This window comes from Lissotriton vulgaris, chromosome 6 (assembly GCF_964263255.1).
Source record: "Lissotriton vulgaris chromosome 6, aLisVul1.2, whole genome shotgun sequence".
Lineage (NCBI taxonomy): Eukaryota > Metazoa > Chordata > Amphibia > Caudata > Salamandridae > Lissotriton > Lissotriton vulgaris.
This window is the reverse complement of record NC_141694.1, coordinates 416,057,203-416,077,071: the sequence shown is the minus strand read 5'-3', so window position 1 is coordinate 416,077,071 and position 19,869 is coordinate 416,057,203. Positions and strand designations below refer to the sequence as shown.

The 19,869-nt window shown below is 39.2% G+C and overlaps 1 protein-coding gene across 1 annotated transcript in view; it reads left to right on the top strand.

The window, feature by feature from the left end:
• KLHL31 (kelch like family member 31) overlaps nt 1-19,637 on the top strand; it is a 41,142-nt gene extending 21,505 nt beyond the window's left edge. The window contains exons 2-3 of the mRNA XM_086926432.1: nt 2,399-3,602; nt 10,809-19,637. Of these exons, the coding sequence (XP_086782558.1) occupies nt 2,431-3,602; nt 10,809-11,541 (1,905 nt within the window). The 5' untranslated portion in view covers nt 2,399-2,430 and the 3' untranslated portion in view covers nt 11,542-19,637. The remainder of the gene's footprint in view (nt 1-2,398; nt 3,603-10,808) is intronic.
• Nucleotides 19,638-19,869: the final 232 nt, after the last annotated feature.

Sequence of the window (19,869 nt, the reverse complement as noted above, 5' to 3'; positions counted from 1 at the left end):
TGCCTGCCCTTGGGCACCCCCCCCCCGAATCATGGCCCAGGGAGGGAGGGAGGGGAAAAATTGACCAACCGCCACCCCCCGCCCGGCGGCCGAGACACCTCACTTAAAATGGTGTCTCTGCCGCGTGGCCGGCCGGTTACCACAGCCCAGCCCAAAAGGAAGCCCAACCAAGCCCCGCCCCCCAGCCCAAAAGCTTCCAAAACACCCAAACCTGTCCCCGTGCGGCGCCATCTCTACCCCCCCCTTTCCCCGGCCCCAAATTCCCCCGGGCAGGGCAGGCCTCCCTTCGGTCGGCCGCCCCCCCCAGGACCCCATTCTCTTTACAATACATTTGCTTTTATTACAGACATTGGAGCTACGATCATATATTGAATAGTTTTTTGTAATTTTCAGCTGAGATTTAATTCACATCAATAGGGTACAAGTAATTTAAACATAAAAGCAAACCTGATGTATTGTGAAGGATCCTGTTATATATACCATTGGCATAGGGCAGTGGCAAAGCAAGGCCTTTTCCCGTCTCTGGCGGCCCCTGCGTTTGCCGCCCACGGTTGCCGAATTTAGGAGCGGCAGTCTCAGGGGAGATGGGTGCTGATGATTCCCCCATGACAACTGCAAATAAGACAGAGAGGGGGGATCCCGCGCTGCCCCCAAAAGTCGTGCAGTCTGGGGTGGACGGCCCCACACTGCACCATCCAAGCTGCACTACTTGCAAAGGGACAGTAGTATCTTGCGTAATTGTGAAAGGAGGATAATTTTGACTCTTGTTTGCAGGTTCATTGTGTAATTCGAGAAGGGATTAAGGGGCATATTTACAAGGGGTTATCGCCACCAGAACATCACTTTTGGGACGTAATTGTGGCGATAACCCCTTTGCCTTATTTATAAGGCAACGTTAAGCCACTGAACAAGCCTTAACGCCGCCTTGTAAATAATGCTCCCATTCATGCAGCACTTAGCATGAAAGGGGCGGGCAATGGGTGTTGCAGTGGGCGTTCGCCGCAAAACCCATTGCTTGTTTAAGCTGCCCCTATTTACAAGGCAAGTGTAAATATGGGGCAGCGCCAAAAATAAGACCAAGGAAAATCGGGTCTTAAACTGGTGCAACAAGGAGAAATGATTAATGATTAATCACATTCCTCATTTTTTGCTGTTTCTATGTGTGCTGCAACAGACATAGAAAAAACAAATCGCCATCAGTGACTGTTCATTATTCATGTGCAGGAAGGGGCACCTTCCTGCACATGAACAATCATTCCCTGCAATGCAGGCACCCTCGCACTATGGTGCAAGGGTGCCTGCGCTGGCACTAGGCAGCTAAATTTAGCGCTAGCACTAAGGGAAATGCAGGGGTTTGCTTTGTTATTGTAAATATGACGCATCCCTGCATTTTCAGAATGTCAGAGCGTGGCGTTACCAATTATAGCGTAAAACCGCACTCCAGCATTCTGTTGTAAATATGCCCCTAAATTTATTTCCGTGTACTTTATTTTGTGTTTGGAAAATAATGTAATTAAGTTTCCAGTTCTCTAAGAAGATGTAAGATAGAACACAACATGTTAGGAAAGATTTAGGATAGAACACAACATGTTAAGAAATCACGTCAATTTATTCATTTGAAATGTGTAACCTCTTGGATGTAATATTCGATAGACACGTAAGGAAGTCACTAGTGACTTGGACTTCCTTTATTCCCAGTCGACTTTGGGGGATTGCCCTGAAAAAAAGGTCTGGTTTTCAGGTACACAAGTTTCAGATCATTATGTTGTGTAATAGCATCTCGGGCAGTGCTTAATTTGCAAAAAAACAAAAGTGCTAGTGACCTCGCCAGGAGACCACCACTGCAGCATGACCACTCATTGCCCCTGTCATCACTGCCAGTAACAGTACCAACACAACTACTAAACATCACACTCCTACAAGTGTGACAATACGGACTGGTCAAGGCCCCCAAAGCTAGAGGAATGTCTTGGGAGGCAGGTAGTAGTCATTTTTAATGTGTATTCTATTAATGAACAACTGTTGTTGTGCTCATCTCTAAATTAGATAAACATCGCCACCATGTGTCCATCTGTCATAAGCACCAGTGTTGGCAGCTAAGGACCGGTGCCCAGCACTGGAAACCGTCAGCTGAAATTAAGGGCAGCTCAAGGGTGTGGTGAGAGTAATACCTTGGCTGAGTATTGTAGAAGAGCAAAAGAACAGAAAGAACAGTGTTTTTGTCAAATATATTTGAATCCCTCAAAAGCATGTTTGTTATCATTCTAATATTTTTAATAATGTGCAATTTCATGCTATTGTGCACATTTTCAGGAAGTTAACAATGATTAGTAACATATGTCATTAAATCAAGTTCTGATGTTTGTACACTTTTCTTTTTTTCTTTTTACCTTTTCAGCAAGATCTTGGCTGTGATCGCTTATTGCAGTCATGGCACCAAAAAAGAAGACCATCAAAAAGAACAAAACAGACATCAACGAGATGACTATAATTGTGGAAGATAGCCCCCTAAGTAAACTTAATAACTTGAATAGCTTTTTGGATGGAGGAAATGGCTTGAGCTGCGTCTCTACGGAGGTGGTTGACGCAACGTATGGCAGCAATCTGATGGAAGGTCTCAGCAGAATGAGGCAGGATGACTTTCTGTGTGACCTAACCATTGGCACCAAAACCAAATCGTTTACTGTCCACAAAGTCGTAATGGCTTCTTGCAGTGAATACTTCCATAACATACTGAAGAAAGATCCATCCACCCAACGAGTTGACCTCAATGATATGTCCCCATTGGGACTAGCCACTGTCATCACTTATGCCTACACTGGAAAGCTTACTCTTTCATTGTATACCATCGGCAGCAGTCTCTCTTCTGCAATCTATCTTCAAATCGAAACCCTTGTCAAGATGTGCTGTGACTTTCTGATGCAAGAAATCAATGTTGACAACTGCATGTATGTTGCTAATATTGCCGAAACGTATGCTCTAAAAAGCACCAAGGAAGCAGCACAGAAGTTTATAAGAGATAACATTATTGATTTTTCTGAAACTGACCAATTCTCAAAGCTTACGTTTGACCAGATCAATGAACTCCTTATAGATGATGACCTGCAGCTTCCCTCTGAAATAACCGCGTTCCAGATTGCAATGAAATGGCTGGATTTCGATGAAAAAAGGATGAAATATGCTGCTGACCTCTTGAGCAACATTCGTTTTGGTACAATCTCTGCTCAAGACCTAGTTAACTATGTCCAGACCGTCCCTCGTATGATGCAAGATACCGAATGCCATAGACTCTTAGTTGATGCTATGAATTACCACTTGCTGCCATATCATCAAAACACGTTGCAGTCTAGGAGAACAAAAATCAGAGGTGGGTGCCGAGTCCTTGTCACGGTCGGGGGACGACCAGCACTAACAGAAAAGTCACTTAGTAGAGAAATCATGTACAGAGATCCGGAGACAGGATGGAAACGACTAGCTGAAATGCCTTCCAAGAGCTTCAATCAGTGTGTGACTGTGATGGACGGATTCCTTTATGTAGCTGGTGGGGAAGACCAGAACGATGCCAGAAACCAAGCCAAGCATGCAGTCAGCAATTTTTGCAGGTGAATACTTTCATTCTGTCCAACTGCCTTTTGTCCTCTCTTCCTTTACCTCGTCACCATTTCTCGAGTGCAAAACAAAAAACATCTTACATGTGGGTAGATGGTAGGCATTCATTTTCGATTTTCTCCTTGCCTTTGAAGAACCTCTTATATAACCAGATCAGATCTAATTTCACTGAGAATGGTTAACCCTCTAGATATGCATGTCTTATTTCCAAATACAGGAGCAGGGAGTGTTCATTGTGGCATGTGGCAATAAAGAGCACGAACGAGTGTCTTATTTGTAACTTTGCCTCACAACTGCATTGACTATATGTTTAGAATATAACTTAGAAAGAAACAGTACACTTTTCAAAAGTTGCGTATAGTTGTATTTGTAAAAATCTGTTGAGAACCCCCGAAGTTGGCATGGGCATGATGAGAGCTTAACTCTAGTCATCACGTGTGATAATGAAACACCACGTAGGCCACATCAAACACTCACAATTTCATACCCTAGCACAATCATAGAGTCGCATCGTCCCCATCGGAAAAGGTTTTTCGTAGCTTGGTTATGGGTATGAAGAATAAACAAATGCAACCACAATGCCATAAGTTTAATAGAAGATCAGAAGGGACGAAGTCTACTTCTTTCCGTTGCCCCTGCTAATAGGTTAAGAGTAAGAATGCTGGGGGATAGCCTACCTCTTCCTACAGCATTCTCCCAAGGAACTGATTATGCTTATCACTATTTCTTAAAACTGTCCCCATCTCTCATAGCTCCACTAATTCCTAACCCCACCAAGCTATGTGAGCACAAGTTAAAATTCACTCTTAACGTGCTCCACCTACTAAGCCTGGATCCAACCGGACCGCTATCCTGCCTCGCATACCTACACACCAACCTTCAATTCCTCTTGAGAATCATTCAGTTTCTCTACACCTCATTCATAGAACTTGCCCACTATATTTCACAATGCCCATCTGTAACACCTGTTGTTCTAAGTACCACTCACCTACATGCCTCCCATCTCACCCATCTGGTGTCTCTATCTTCCTTTAACCTCCTCAGCTGAAATATTTCTTATCTTCTGCAGCTAACCCATGTTGATCCCTATCTTTCCTCTTCACCCAGCACAATGTCAAATACCCATGATATCTAAATACACCATTCCCACTTCTACTTGTTGATCCTCTCTGGCATATATCCCTTCTGTCTCATAAATGCTCTGAAAATCCTGTTGCTCAAAAACCTAATAGTAGGTTCCAGCCAACTAAAGCAAGTGTTCTTCCTAAACCTTACCTCTATTTCCTTGGAACAGTGTTCAGTTGTATTGTCCCACATCACCACCTACAACCTATGTAACCTCCTCCATCATATTTAGGATTCCTCTTGCTTCACTGAACTGACTTCAAGCTTCATTTAGCTTCACCCAACATTATCATTTCAACATTTAAACTGCCTGTTCTCTATTGTCTTTCTGATGGGCCTTTATGCAACCTTTGACGCAGCTGAGTACTCAACACATCGAGCAACCATATCTTCCCTGCCATCTCCTGCCTGCAATTGCCTTGGTTACTTATTTACCATTGAGAACTTATTCACTATCACTTTTTAGTTCTCTTACTTTCCACTTAGTTGCTACAAATAGGATTGACAGAGCATGTGTTCTTTGACCTCTTTTACTTTAAATCGACCCAATTTATTTTTGCTGCTGCAATTTATCTGTTTCAGTTATACATTATACCTTTTTTGGGCAGTAACCACAGATTATTATCTTTGGTTCTTCCGTTCATCCCATTGCCACCACGCTTATATCACAGAGTGCCCACAACCAGCTTCCACTGGACAGGTGGTACTCTCTCACAATAACTTTAGCATAGAAAAAACGTACTTCTCATCGTCCACGTTGCCATCGGCACTCTCTAATCTGGCCGCTTTAGTCAGATTACCCTTATTGTCTTTTCCTTTCCATGAACTTGGTGTCTGGATTGTCCACCACTTGAAACAGGCCAGCATAAGCACTTCTAAAACCCACTTTCTCAACATCCATGAAATCCAACCACACACCTCCTTTCACGTCAACGAGATCTTAAAACACGTATAATAATAGTCAATTACTGTAATGGCTGCATTAACAGTCTCATTCAATGCTCCTGCCTTTACTGGACAGTTATTAACTTCACACAGTGCGTGATAACGCTGTTGACATATAAACATTAGATTAAATCGCATTCACTTCCAAATATAAATTTGACTGTATAAAAGTATCACGCAAGAAAACGTTATTGATTCAATGTTATTTCTGTATAGTCACATTCAACACTGTGCTTATCACCCATTGTGTGATCACGTAACCACGAGCACAGTTTTCTGTTCTGTTGTTTTGAACCACAATAACATGTTTTTTGATGGGTTGATTGACACGAATAATCTTCTTGTGAAGTAGTTTGGTTGTTCCCCATTGGGACAATTCATTACCCATAACATGTTTTTTTTAATTTTATGAATACGATATCTCCACGAGCTTGTTTTATTGTGATAGACCCTCAGCACAGAATTTACCCTCAGCATCAAGTGTGCCTGTGACACTGGTACAATGATGTGAGTTGGATATACACTCTTGATCACCAGCAACAGCGTGAGCAACCTCATGATCGCACTCAGACCCTAAATGTTAAATATACATATAAAGTGTGTCCCCATCAACACTCTACTAACTTCCAATCCCAACTCCTCTGCCTCATGTCCACCCAGTTCTTATGTACTGTCATTGCTATCTATTTCACATCTTTTTTGTTATGTAGATGTTCTTTATGACTAATAGGTACAACTACAGAACCTCTAATTTCCACATTACCCTGAGTCAACAATCTGTGGAGGTGGTCACTGTATTTCCATGTGAGAAAAAAGTTCCGCTAACAAATGCCTGAATGTGAATGATGATTCTAGGCACCAGCAATACATGTGTCGTTACTGCTGTCTCTACTAGTTTAATTTGCTGAGGCGTGGAAGGATTCAGCCACTCATAATGCTCATGAAAAAGGTCAGTTAAAGAGGTGTTGGGATAAGACTATCCTCTAGGCATGATGCACTGAGAGCAGGGTGTTTCCTTTGACCACCCAGTGCTTCTGAGACAGAGGCACTGTACACAGCATTTGGCCATGACCAGAAGATGGTCTTGGGCCCTCTCTTGCACTATTGTGTCTACTTCCATTGCAGCTGCACTTATCCAACAGCCACATTCTGAGCCGAACGCCTTTGCCCCAATAGTTGTAGAACAGCCACTGATCACAATGAATAATTTCCTTATAAAACACTATTCACTGCGATTGTTATATTATTTGTGAGCTGCTAGTGTTTGGGATTATTTTTTTCGAGGTTCTCGAATGGTATTTCACACAGTGTGAAGAACATAATTTAGTTGCAATTTATTTTTAAAGTGATTCGTACCCTCTGGAGGAGTGTGCTTCCCATACTACAACTTTTTTATGACCTCGGGTTCACAAATTGGTTAACGATCTGCTCGCCTTGATTAATACCAGCCATATTCCAACCACCATCACCGATCAGGCTTTAGTTTTTCTCTAACCATTTTGACTTTCACGAACACACAGTGACTGACGTGAAACATAGCTGTTTTAGTATAAAAGATCAATTTTTATTCTTGAATTTCCGGGTCGCATACCATTTGCCACCAAACGTTTGTTAACTGCGAAATATCATAATAACCAGGATATCGTAAAATTATCCGTCTCAACGAAAAAACTTTTTTAATACACATTTCTCAGAACTTTTTGAACGGATTTACATTAGACGAAAACGGGATCTGTCCTGAATTAAGTTCTATCCTCAAGCCAACTTTGGCTTCCATCTGTTTATCAGTTTTTACAGTACCATAGAGCAAGGACTTCTGTCGGAGTAAATTTGATAATTGTTTTTTTTACTCCACAAGTGACGTTTTCATCTTTAACTAATATGCACAATGTTATGTCAGTGCCGTAAATCGCTTAAATTGACACGCAGACATGTTTAACAAGGGCCTTTTGTAAATCAAATCAAACAATGGATTTTCAATTGACTAAGGAATAACCAATCTCTGCTGCTGTGTTTGAGATGCTTAGTCCATAGAAAATGCAATTTTTTATCTTCGCCCTTATTTCACGTATCTGCTTGGAATGATGCATATTCATAGTCTCTTTTTTACATGTTCCCTAAGAGTTTCTGATTATTCCCGAGCGTGGTATTTAAATTTGAAGAACTGATGAAATAGAAGCTTACCTTGTTATAGTGATGTATGTATATGTGCTCTCACAGGACAACCATTCAGTGCTAAAGGACACAGGTTACTTATCCGGAAGAGATAGCAGTGGTTAACCTATGTTTCCATCATTTTACAGTCTATGTGTTCACTTATTTTCAGTGTTTTCTATAGTAAGTACACACCATCTTGTGGCAACTTCAGCACACATAGGGGTATATTTACAATGAAATGGAGCAGCACGCAAACCTGCTGCGAAGAGCTGTGTCATTTAAAAAACGCAAGGATGCGCTGAATCAACAAGAATACAGGGCATCCCTGTGCTTACCTCTGTAGTAAAAAAGCTTCCTAGCGACAACACTGGTTGTCTTGCACCATGGTGCAAGGGTGCCTGCATTGCAGGGGTGATATTTTATGTGCAGGAAGGACTCCCTTCCTAATTATAAACAATCAACAATGTCAATTTGCTACTTCTATGTGTGCTGCAGAATGCAGCCCACATAGAAAGAGCAAAAAATGAGGAGAAATAAAAGTATTTCAACTCGTTGCAGCACTCTAACGCTCCCTTTTGAATGTGTTAGTTTTTGGCGCTGCCTCCGATTTACACATCCTTGTAAATCTGGGGCATTGTCAAAAAGCAATGAGTATTTAAGGGGAAACCGTCAGTAACATCCATTGCACACCCCATTGAGTCAGTAAAGTTCGTGAAAGTTTACGATATTTACAATACGGCGGTAAGTCGCGCACGTTGACTCAGCTCTGCATGGTAAATATAGAGGCAGGCATTGCGCCACTAGAGCATTGTAAAAAGTGACGCTTCGGTGGCGGAATGCCCTTGTAAATATGCCTCTTAGTCACAAAGAAATCTTTGTGGCCCAAATTATAAGTCTGATACACATTTCTAATGCTGTTCATTTGGGATGAAAAATAAGCTCAGTATCTCTTGATCATCTGAGCTCCTAAAGATTACTGCGAAGAGGAAGGAGGGGTTTTAGTATGTTGATGATGACAGCATTGAAATACCAGCTGCTGGGCTGCTACAATATCTCTCTGCTTCCTTTTACACAGCAAACTCTTAGAGAAGCACATAAACAAGCACTTATCCGAGTTTGTTGAATCCTCTAATCGTCTGTCGATTGTATGGTCTAGACCACTTACAATCTGGATTTCGACCTAGACACAGCACTGAGTCGGCGCTAGTGGAAGTCACTAATAACATCCGAATACCTATGGACAATGGTCGGGCAGTACTCCTGGTGCTGCTTGACCTGTCTGCAGCTTTCAATACCATCTCCCACCACATCCTGCTCAAACGTCTTGAGGACATAGGCATCCAGGGTAAGGCCTTGAAATGGCTGACCAAATAACTAACCGACAGAACCCAAACCATCAATCTAGGCTCTTTTTGTTCACAGACCCCAAAGTCACCAAGGGGGTACAGCAGGGCTCTTGCTTGAGCCCCACATTATTCAACATCTATGTTACCCCCTTGGCCGGCCTACTGAGGAAATTAGATTTTATTCCTATCTCTTATGGCGATGACACGCAACTTCTCCTCTCCTCTGATAAATTCGACCCCAAAATTCAATCCACCTTTTTAGAGGGTATGAAAGGCTTTGCGCATTGGATGAGGGAAAACTTCCTTCAAAGTAACACTGAAAAAGCCGAAATTATATTGCTCAGAGAAGCAACAGTGAGATGATCCCCCAGCTGGTGGCCTGGGGAATTAGGAACAGCCCCTCCCCCTAAACAGGTGGTGAAAAATCTAGGAGTGCGATTAGACCAGAAACTAACATTAGAGGAGCACATGAACATTACTGCCGGGGCATGCTATCACACACTCGGCCTCCTCCGAAGTGTTTTCCCTCTCCTGCCACTAGCCACACATAAAACCCTAATCCAGGCTCTGATCATTAGCCGCCTGGACTATTGCAATGCCCTGCTGATTTCTGCAAAGGAAACCTCCCTTAAAAAACTACAAGTAATCCAATATACCACAGCCCATTTGGTGACCAACACCCCTCCCAGAACCGCATCTATTCTGTTACTGCGAAAACTAATTGGCTTCCAGTAAAAAAGAGAATCAGGTTTAATGTCTGCTGTATGGTGTACAAATCCCTAAACAACATGGGTCCAAGCTATCTGACAGAAAAGTTGGTCAGATACACACCGTCCAGGCCCTTGCGGTCGAGTCACCAAGCGCTCCTGCACACCCTGCCCTTCAAATTAGCCCTTATGGGCGGCAAAGCTTTCTCCTGCCTTGCCCCATTCTACTGGAACCAACTCCCCATCCAGCTGCGCCAATGCACCAACCTCCTGGCCTCAAGAAAACTGCTGAAAATTTCACTGTTCTGAATCTTTCTCCTGGGTTGGTCACGAGCAGTCATAGCGTGGAGATACCCCCATGGGGGTGATTCTGGAGCTCTACAAAACACATAAATAAATAAATAAATAAATAAATAAATGTGTCACTTCAACTCCTACTGCCTTTTCGATATAAATACATAGCATTACACTACAAACACCATTTTGCTTTGAATGTCTAATAAAATGTACTATTCTCTGCAACCTTTGAAAAACAATTGAGAGGCTCTGGTAAAGCAGTCCATTTTTCGACTACATTCTTGCGCACTAAAGATCAGCTAAGACCACTAGATGAATATTGAAGACTACTGAAAATATTCTTTTCAAGCAATCCACTGTCTCATACCTTATTACGAACATTGTGACCACATTTTAACATTTCTAGTTCATGTGAAAAAAATGTTTTAGGTTTTTTGGCAGCAGAATATGCCTTTGGGTAAATCCTACGCCTACTTTAAATTTTTTGTTTACTGTAAATAAAGAAAATGCATTTTAGATTAAATGTATAAGTGTATACATGCAATAAAATATTTACATTAGGAACGTTCAAAAAATATAAATGCCTTCTAACATTTAATTTTTTGCATTCTGTTTTTTTCAGATATGATCCCCGTTTCAACACATGGATCCATCTAGCAAATATGAATCAGAGGCGCACTCATTTTAGCCTGAATGTGTTTAATGGGCTTCTTTTTGCAGTAGGTGGTCGTAATACCGAAGGCTGTTTGCTTTCTGTTGAATGCTATGTGCCATCAACCAATCAGTGGCAGATGAAGGCCCCCCTGGAGGTGGCAAGGTGTTGCCATGCCAGTGCTTCTGTTGATGGCAAGATCTTGGTTACAGGAGGTTATATAAACAATGCATATTCCCGTTTGACATGCATGTACGACCCTTCCACCGACAGCTGGCAGGATAAATCTAGTCTGAGTACTCCAAGAGGATGGCACTGCGCTGTTTCCCTTAGCGACAGGGTCTATGTAATGGGCGGGAGTCAGCTTGGCGCACGTGGGGAAAGAGTAGATGTCCTCCCTGTTGAGTGCTACAATCCCCACAGTGGCCAGTGGAGTTATTGCGCTCCCCTTGCAACAGGAGTAAGCACTGCAGGCGCTACCTCTCTTAATGGTAGAATTTACTTGGTGGGAGGCTGGAATGAAGTAGAGAAGAAATATAAGAAGTGTATTCAGTGCTATAATCCAGACCTGAATGAATGGACTGAGGATGATGAACTGCCTGAGGCCACTGTGGGAGTGTCTTGTTGTACCATTACTATGCCAATGAGCAAAACAAGAGATTCCAGAGCCAGTTCAGTCTCTTCAATGCCTGTCAGTATGTAGCATAAGGAAGTAGCATTAAGTAGCACCAGTATAGCCAAAGTGGGACAATGATACATTTAAAGTCCCTTCTACATGACCTATGATAATTTAAGGTTTTTTTATGTAGAAGAATGAAGTGTCTAAAACTTTGAAAAGCTTCTCATTATTAAAGATCTCTAGACACTGATTTGAGCCACCGTAGAGGTTGTCCAGGGGGTATGCCATATACTTTAAAACTACTAATCCAGGTGAAAAAATTAAAACCAATTTCAATTCCTTTGGTAAAATAAAAAAAATCTGTGAATAAGACTGAGGTTAAAAAAGTCAAATGAATTATTGATCTGTCAATTGGCTGTATTGGTGTGCAAACACATGCTAATTAGATTTACTTTTATATTTTTTTCAACTATGAAAAGCAACAAAGTCTTTAGGAAGGCTCTGTTCTTGCAGAAAAATTGAGAATGTTTTTAATCAACTATAATTTGGTTTAGTACTTTGCTCTGTGAATTCCGATGCCTTGTTTCAATTGCTTATCCTTCAGTAGTGCTTATACTTCAGTATTGACCATTTCAGTGCAATGTATGGATAGCATGTGGCGCAACCCAAAAATGTATTCCTTGCAGTTGTGCTCTCAATTCCCCATGCACGACACTGGAATGGATCCCTCAGGGATCTGAATTCTCACCACTGTACAATGTTTATTTTCTTCTCCATAATCTCTTGAAGCAAAAGCAAGTATAAAGATGAAAACAATTTGATTTTTCATATGAGGACTGTCTGTAGAGAACATGAGAGAAAAAACACGTTGGTATAAATAAAAATCCCAATATACAATTACAGCTGGTCTTCTACACCACTGTTCTACTGTGCAATGTTGAAATATGTTCACAAGTTATAATGTATAGTCGCACTGTGTCCATGATCTGGTAATGTACCCAAGTATAATAACACATATGGGTCAAGAGAGTAGATGGAGGGCTACCTCACAATTCAATTACAGGAAATCTGGTCCTCTGATTAAGTTGTTTGTTTACTGAACACAAAACTAATAAGGTAGTTTATTTTGTCAGTCTTACATATGGTGTCACACTGACAAAAAAACATTCATTTAGACTACGGAATCAATTGTTAATCACTTATCCTTCAACACTGCAGCTCGCACAGAAGGCTAATCTGTTTTGTGTGAATGAATACATCTCTAAGTTTGGTGAGAAACATCTTTGCATCAATGTCCACCAAAGGCTTTTCACACACAGTAGCATTTTATTGAATTGTATGTTATGCCAAAATATGCTTAGATTTGAATTTTATTTTTAAGGAAACAGCATATATTAGTAATCAATGTTCAAACAATATACACATATTTAATCAATTCTGCGAGTAAATATGAATCAAGGCAACATTTCTCTAATTGGATTCAACATAGTAATACATATGAAGCCAAACTAATTAAAGAGAGTTTGCGATTAAAAAGATATGTTTTATGTCCTAAAAGTACCCAGAACCTTAGTCTAAGGACATGAACGATAATATGCAGGGACTGACTTTGATTGATATGTTATACAAACATTTCCACTTTACCTCAATGTTCACATTTTGGAAGTTATTTTATTCCTCACAAAAAAAGAGGAGTAATACTTGGTAATACCAGATTATTTTAGTTTCATTTTATGCATTGTGAATGCCGTTTTTGTCATGTGGAATAAATTGAGAGTTGTATTCCTCTGCAATTAAGTGCTTTAGAAGGGTGGGTGGATTTTGTGCATAGCAAAAGTGATACAGCACTTTCTATAATGACCTTGAAGAGCTCACACCTCAAAAGGAGTTTATAAACTGGAAACTAGCCATTAGCCTACGCTAGTTTCAATAGTCTTTCACAAACAAAAAGTGGCTTGATCACAAGCTGTAGAAAAGCAGTATTTATAAAGAATGCACGTAACTGTAGAGAGAGATGTGCCCCAAAGTGCTAGAAAGCACATCCAGAAACATATCACATACAATATACTTCTAAGTTAAAGAAAACGTAGGTACTACAGTGTGTTCAGAAAACTTTTGGTAATCAAGAAAAATGTTGAAAGACTGCACCCATTTTCAGAAATACAAATGTATCTGGGTGCAGGATGGAATTTAGGTGGCAATTATGCATTGCCATCTCTGAATCACGTACCCTTGTAGTATTGAGAACTTCAGTGTCCTCTTCAAAATAGGTCACCTTCTACTGAAAGTTAAGTTCACATTGCAGTCTGAATAATAAATAGCGAAAAGCCCACCACATGAACTAAACAAAATGGGGCCTTTAAATATTAATGTAAACCCAGAGTGTGCAAAAAGCAGGGCATAATGTTTTTTTAAGCGACAGGCTCTCAGGGTTGTATACTGTAAACACAATTTGCCATGTTTAGGAGCACTGCTTTCAACCATTTTAATTATAAAATAGTATGTTCTAATATTATCCAAAACTTGCAACCTGTTTGCGTAAAGCAGCATTTTATTAAAACTGTGAAAATGGATTGTAAAGTAAGTTAGTAAGTAAATGTTTTTCTTGCCTTACAACATATGAACTTCGCATCATATAGATCATAATGTTTCAATATAAAGCACTATCTCTGTGATTGTTTTTTAAATTAGTTTATAAAGGTTGTGCTGGACTTGAAAGAATACTTACTGAGCAAATGCGGTACAAAAGGCTAATGCTAGTGAATTTGAGAACAGTTTTAATTTTTATATGAACTTAATTTAAATAGTTGAAAAAATGAAGTAGGAAAACAATTACTGGGTTTGGACAGACACATATGAAACGTCTACTGAATTGTATAACAGTATGTGGCAGACATCCTTCAAGATGAATACATTATAGAGATTTAGTAATCCTGCGCTTGGTGCACAGATTTGCCAGTAGTATCCAGCAAACACAGTAGTCGCATAGGATATCTAGATTTTTTTTGTGTAATCCATGTAGCATCCTTGCATCTTCTGGACTATTTGTTGGTAAAAAAAAACCTAAAACTGACATTCATTACTGGTGATTGAAACTAGGCACATTCTATCGTACTCCAGTCAGAAAATGCATCAATAAATAAGCAGCACACATATATTTGGCATCATTCAAGGGTTTTTATTTTTAACATGCTCTTTCTGGACGGCTAGAGGTGAACTTTAAATTTTTGATCTTACAAGATAGAACCGTGTAAAAAAACATCCTCAAACTGCTTATTCTCTTTGACTTCTATCTTGGAACATTTTATGATATGTTTGTGCCAATGTTGCTACAGTGATTACATTAACAATTAATACCTCTACAAAAATGTTGCACATCATTGCTATATTCAGCCTGCCATAGCTATAGAAACTTTGGGCCTGATTTACAAAGGCAACTTACACTTTTGAGTATGTTTACTACCTTTCAGTATCCACGAACTGCGCTTATGTAGTAGCTTAAAAGTTTGTAGTAAGGCCAACTCTACACTTGTCCTGCAACATACTCCTATAGAAAATAATGACCATAGGAAATAATGCTAAATTAAATTAAAATGATTTGAAATAGTTACAATAGATACAAATAGTAGATATCTATTATTTAATATTTATAATGGACTAAATATGCCCAGATTAATTTATATGTTTTACTATTTTAAATAACATCATTTATTAACGTTATTTCCTATGTGCTTTTATGTTAAGTCCTTATCTTCATTATTTTCTATGAGAGGATTTTGAAGTACCAGTGGTTGGCGATATGTAGTGCTGGACTTATTACAAAAGTGTAAGTTACTACAAAAGTGCAAGTGCCTACAAAACTGAAGTTTGCGAATAACAAAAAGTGGTAAACTTACTCAAAAGTCTGACATTAGTGAAAAATGCAGTTTGGAAATCTGGCCCATTATTAAACTGTTGGCAACATATGCAGTACTTCATAATTCTGTATGTGCTGTAGTCACATTCCGATCCTTTTCTACCATCACTTACTGCCTCTTTCTACACAAAGTGCCTCTTACACATCATAGTCTGTATTCCTTTGCAGAGAGCTTAATATGTCGATGGCCATTAACATATTTCATGTTTTAACTTTTGACTTAGTAAATAGTGGGATTTTTCCACTAGATATCCATCACTCGTGAAGCATTGGCAGTTCTGTTTCATTACTAATAACCTAGGGCCAGATGTAGGTGGCCAAATACCGGTCGGTAACGTCCGATTTCGGCCGTTACCGACCGGTATTTAGAGTTTTAGATGTAGGGGGACTCAAAAATTACCGATTAGGTAAATTTACAGAATCGGTACATTTACTGATTCTATAAATTACTGATGCAATAAATTTACTGATTCTGTAAATTACCGATTCTGTAAATTTACCGAATCGGTAATTTGAGATGTAGGTGGTACTGAAAACAGTGCTATTAGTTGGTGGTAAATAACGAATACCTGTGTATATGCAAATCTGTGCATGTACACCTGTGCCATGTGACACGACACACATACATGCCCTTAGGGCATGTATGTGTGCCACATGGCACACAAGCCTGAATCAGGGGTGCAACAGGGTGTCAAAGTGACACCCTGCCACCCTTGACTATTCGGTAATTTTACTGAATCGGTATTTACCGAATCGGAAATTGCCATTGATTCCTATGGGCTTCAAGGCCCATAGGAATCAATGGCAATTACCGAATCGGTAAATACCGATTCGGTAGTTACCGAATCTTAACGATTTGGTAATTGTTTCCGAATATTTACCGACATGGCATTTACCGATTTGTAAATACCGAATCGGTAAAATTCGGTATTTACGAATCGGTAAATGCCATTTACCTACATCTGACCCCAAGATTTTTTATTTAGAATTCATCACTGGCCTTTACAGTTCATTAGTTTCTGCACTGCCTGTAGTAAATCATTTAAACTTGTACAGAGTGTGCAGAGATGTCAGCCGTAGTCTTCTGTATCAAAGACAAAGACTAAACTTAATGAAAAGGAAAAGGCATAATTTTGGATAAGCGAGAAGCTTGACAAGCAGTGATTGAATTGTTTTATTTTGTCAACAGTCTCTTAACTAAGCTTACACACCTCATTAAATGTACACAGACATCTAACAGTGGTGAATTTTTTCTTCCATTGAATGTGGTTTAAGATTATTTTGAATGTAAATTGGTACAGGTGGTTGGTAATCTACGAATAACATTGTTTTTCCTAAAATGCAATTCTCATTACTGTGAGTAAGTGTAGGGATTTCATTTAACATGAAATGCAATCATATAGGTAGTTGAAAGGTACAAGTGATGACTATGAGGGTATTTGAGTATGGTAGATAAATTGTTCCTATTGTGAACGGATTCATGTTTGTTCTTAGTTGGATATTGGAGGAAACAAGCTGAAACTTCTTCACTCCCCGAAGTGGTATAGCATGTTGAGAATTGGAAAGCTTTTTAACTGGGATTGACATTTGACTTGCAAAATTGTAATGGATTTGACACTAGAAGATTTTTGTTACAGTGAAATATGAATTGGTTTTTGTGGTCGGCTCTGATTTACTGCAATTATTCACAGCGGCTGAAGTGAAAGGAATAGTTCACATTTCCCCTTTGTATTGTTAAACCTTTTCCATTGTGTTCACTGCTTATCCCTGATAATTAGCAAGTTACTTTGTAGAAAGGTAAAGGAATACATGTGAAGTAACAGAAATTGTGTAGGTTCTAATGAAAAATTCATTTTGCACATAATAATTTAAATAGAATTCAAAACAGTGCTTTGGTGTAAGCTAGTAAGGTGATGTATGTTGATGATTAAACAGTTTTATTCTTTTGTCAAGCTGCACAATGAAATCTATTTCAGTGATGGACAAACATAGCCCAACTTTGTTTCACATATAATTTACTACAATATATTGTGATTACAGAGATATATAATGATTTTAATTACTGATTTATAAATAACAATTACAATGGTATGGAGCATACAGGTGGCCATAGCTAAAAGCAGGATGTAGATGAAAAATCAGTTTGCATTCTAGGTAGAAGTAAGAGGTGGTGTTAATTACCCTCATTAACATGTAACTTGCATCCACTTCTATGCCACTTCTTAAACAGTTATTGAATGGGAACTACACTAAAAATCAGAAGAGTGCAGTGTACACTAGTTACTTCATAACATCTTTTCTTTAAGCCCTAATCTATCATAATGTTTGTGCAGTCCAGAAGTGCGGGATCCATAGCTGGTCTTTAAGGGATTAACATAAGATTAATTGACATTGAATGAATCAGAATGGAACACCTTTACTTAGTCATTAAAATCTGTTAAGGATGTCCCTTAACAAACCTTTCTATATTTATTTATTTTTATTGTTTTTTATAGCACGAATATGACCCTTGCGGGTATCAGAGTGCTTTACAAAATTGCAATGAGCACAGCGATAATAACAATAACATCATATTCAAGAGAAAGAGCTTTACAATGTTTAAAGAGAAGAGTAGAAAACCAATTAAAAAGAAAGCTATCATAGTCAGGGAAACCTGCAGGATCAGGAAGTGTTGAGAAAAGGAAGGCTAATGTCAGACCTGGGAAAAATCGAAAATACAAAACTAGCCGGTAAGAAGTAGCCATGTGTGTGAATGAGGAGTCGGTATCTTAATCTCTAGGGACGAAATGTGTTCCTAAGTTGTACTTTGACTAGTTTCTAGAAAGATACAGTTGAGGGATACATTCTGACTTTAGAAGGCAAGCTATTCCTAGTTCTCGGGGCAATCCCAGAGAACGATTGGTTGTAAGTTTTTTTCTTGTGGAATCTCTGTGGTTTCAGAAGTAAGGTGTTGGAGCTTCTGAATGAGCTGGAGCCACTAATATTGCATAGTTTATTGCATTTTGTTATTGAATAACTTTGACAATTACGTTTTTTTAGTGATGGCTGCAACTTTGCACATAAAGACTCTTTGATAAAGCTCTAAAAGTTTCCCTAGCCATATTAACCCCTTCCATGCTCATGACGAGCTCAGCTCGTCATGAGGTAGCCTGGAGCTGTGCTCATGACGAGCTGAGCTCGTCATGACACCAGCAAAATGGCAATTCCCAGCACAGGATGGGAATTGCCTTAGCAGCCATAGTGTTAAATAATACTACCTTTCTGGGTTACCTCATCAAAGTGAGGGATGAAAATCATTTTCTCCTTGATGGTTCATTTGTGATTTTTGTGAAGGCACGTATTGACCCAGAGATATACATGTGCTATAAATATCGGCATTAAATAATAAGCTTTTAGATGAGGACAGTGTCAAGGGACAGAATGTCTCACTAAAAAGGACAGAATCTTATCTGAGTTACTGTCTAAATTCTATTTGAACATGAGTGAAAGAACACTGTAGATACTGGCGTGAATCCATGTACCTTGAGACAAGCACCCAAAACATAGTTTTGGTTGTATTATTTGTTTGTTTTATCATATATTAATATTATTCTTACTAAATCTACTCCCGTCATTGTGGCAAATGAAAAACACTCTAGCTTTGGATTTGTTTTGGATTGCTGCATGTTTGGAAACAACTTTTTAAAAAGCGGAGTAATAAAGGGACATATGTAATCTAAGTGTTGGCTATTGCAATGGAACTGGAAGAGTACTCTCCCTATTAAGTGTGAATATGAGCACCCAATAAGCTATCTCAGAATAGTTAGCTAAATCAGTTAATTTGGGATAGTGTGGTGAAAAGTGTTTTTTGTAATCAAGAACAAAACAAGCATATGCATTACAGATGAGAAGGAAATTGAAGGGAATTTAGGTGTAATGTGCTTCTCATAGATTGTGAGAAAACAAATGAGTCATGGTGGCATATAAGTATTTGATGCTGTGGTGGTTTCATATACACGAGTGGGAATAATATGTGTTTCACTGGAAATCCAACAATTAACATTCAGTACCAATTTCAAACTAAATGGGCTTATGCCATCAGTATAACATGAGAATCCAAATCCTACTTCTTCCATTAAGGTATATTAATGATGTCATCATATGACAATGTATACCATAGAAAATGTTTAGAGCTCTCATTATTGAACACAAAATTATCTTTGCCAATTGGCATATGTTGTTTCTACCCTCATATGAAATACATCAATAAAAAGTATCAAAACCAGTTATGACGCTTTTATTGATTTTTACTCTCTTTGCCAATACACAGTAAAATGTTATACTTTAATCAATGCCTATATTGTCTGACTCACAATAAACATGATGGAGCCATAAATGCTGCCAATTGTATGTACAATATTTATATATCTTTTAACAAATCTAACATTTCTGTTTGACTAACCAGGTTTAGTGTTTCAAGTTTTCAGTGGTATGCAGTGTCTGCTTTGTCCTTTTAA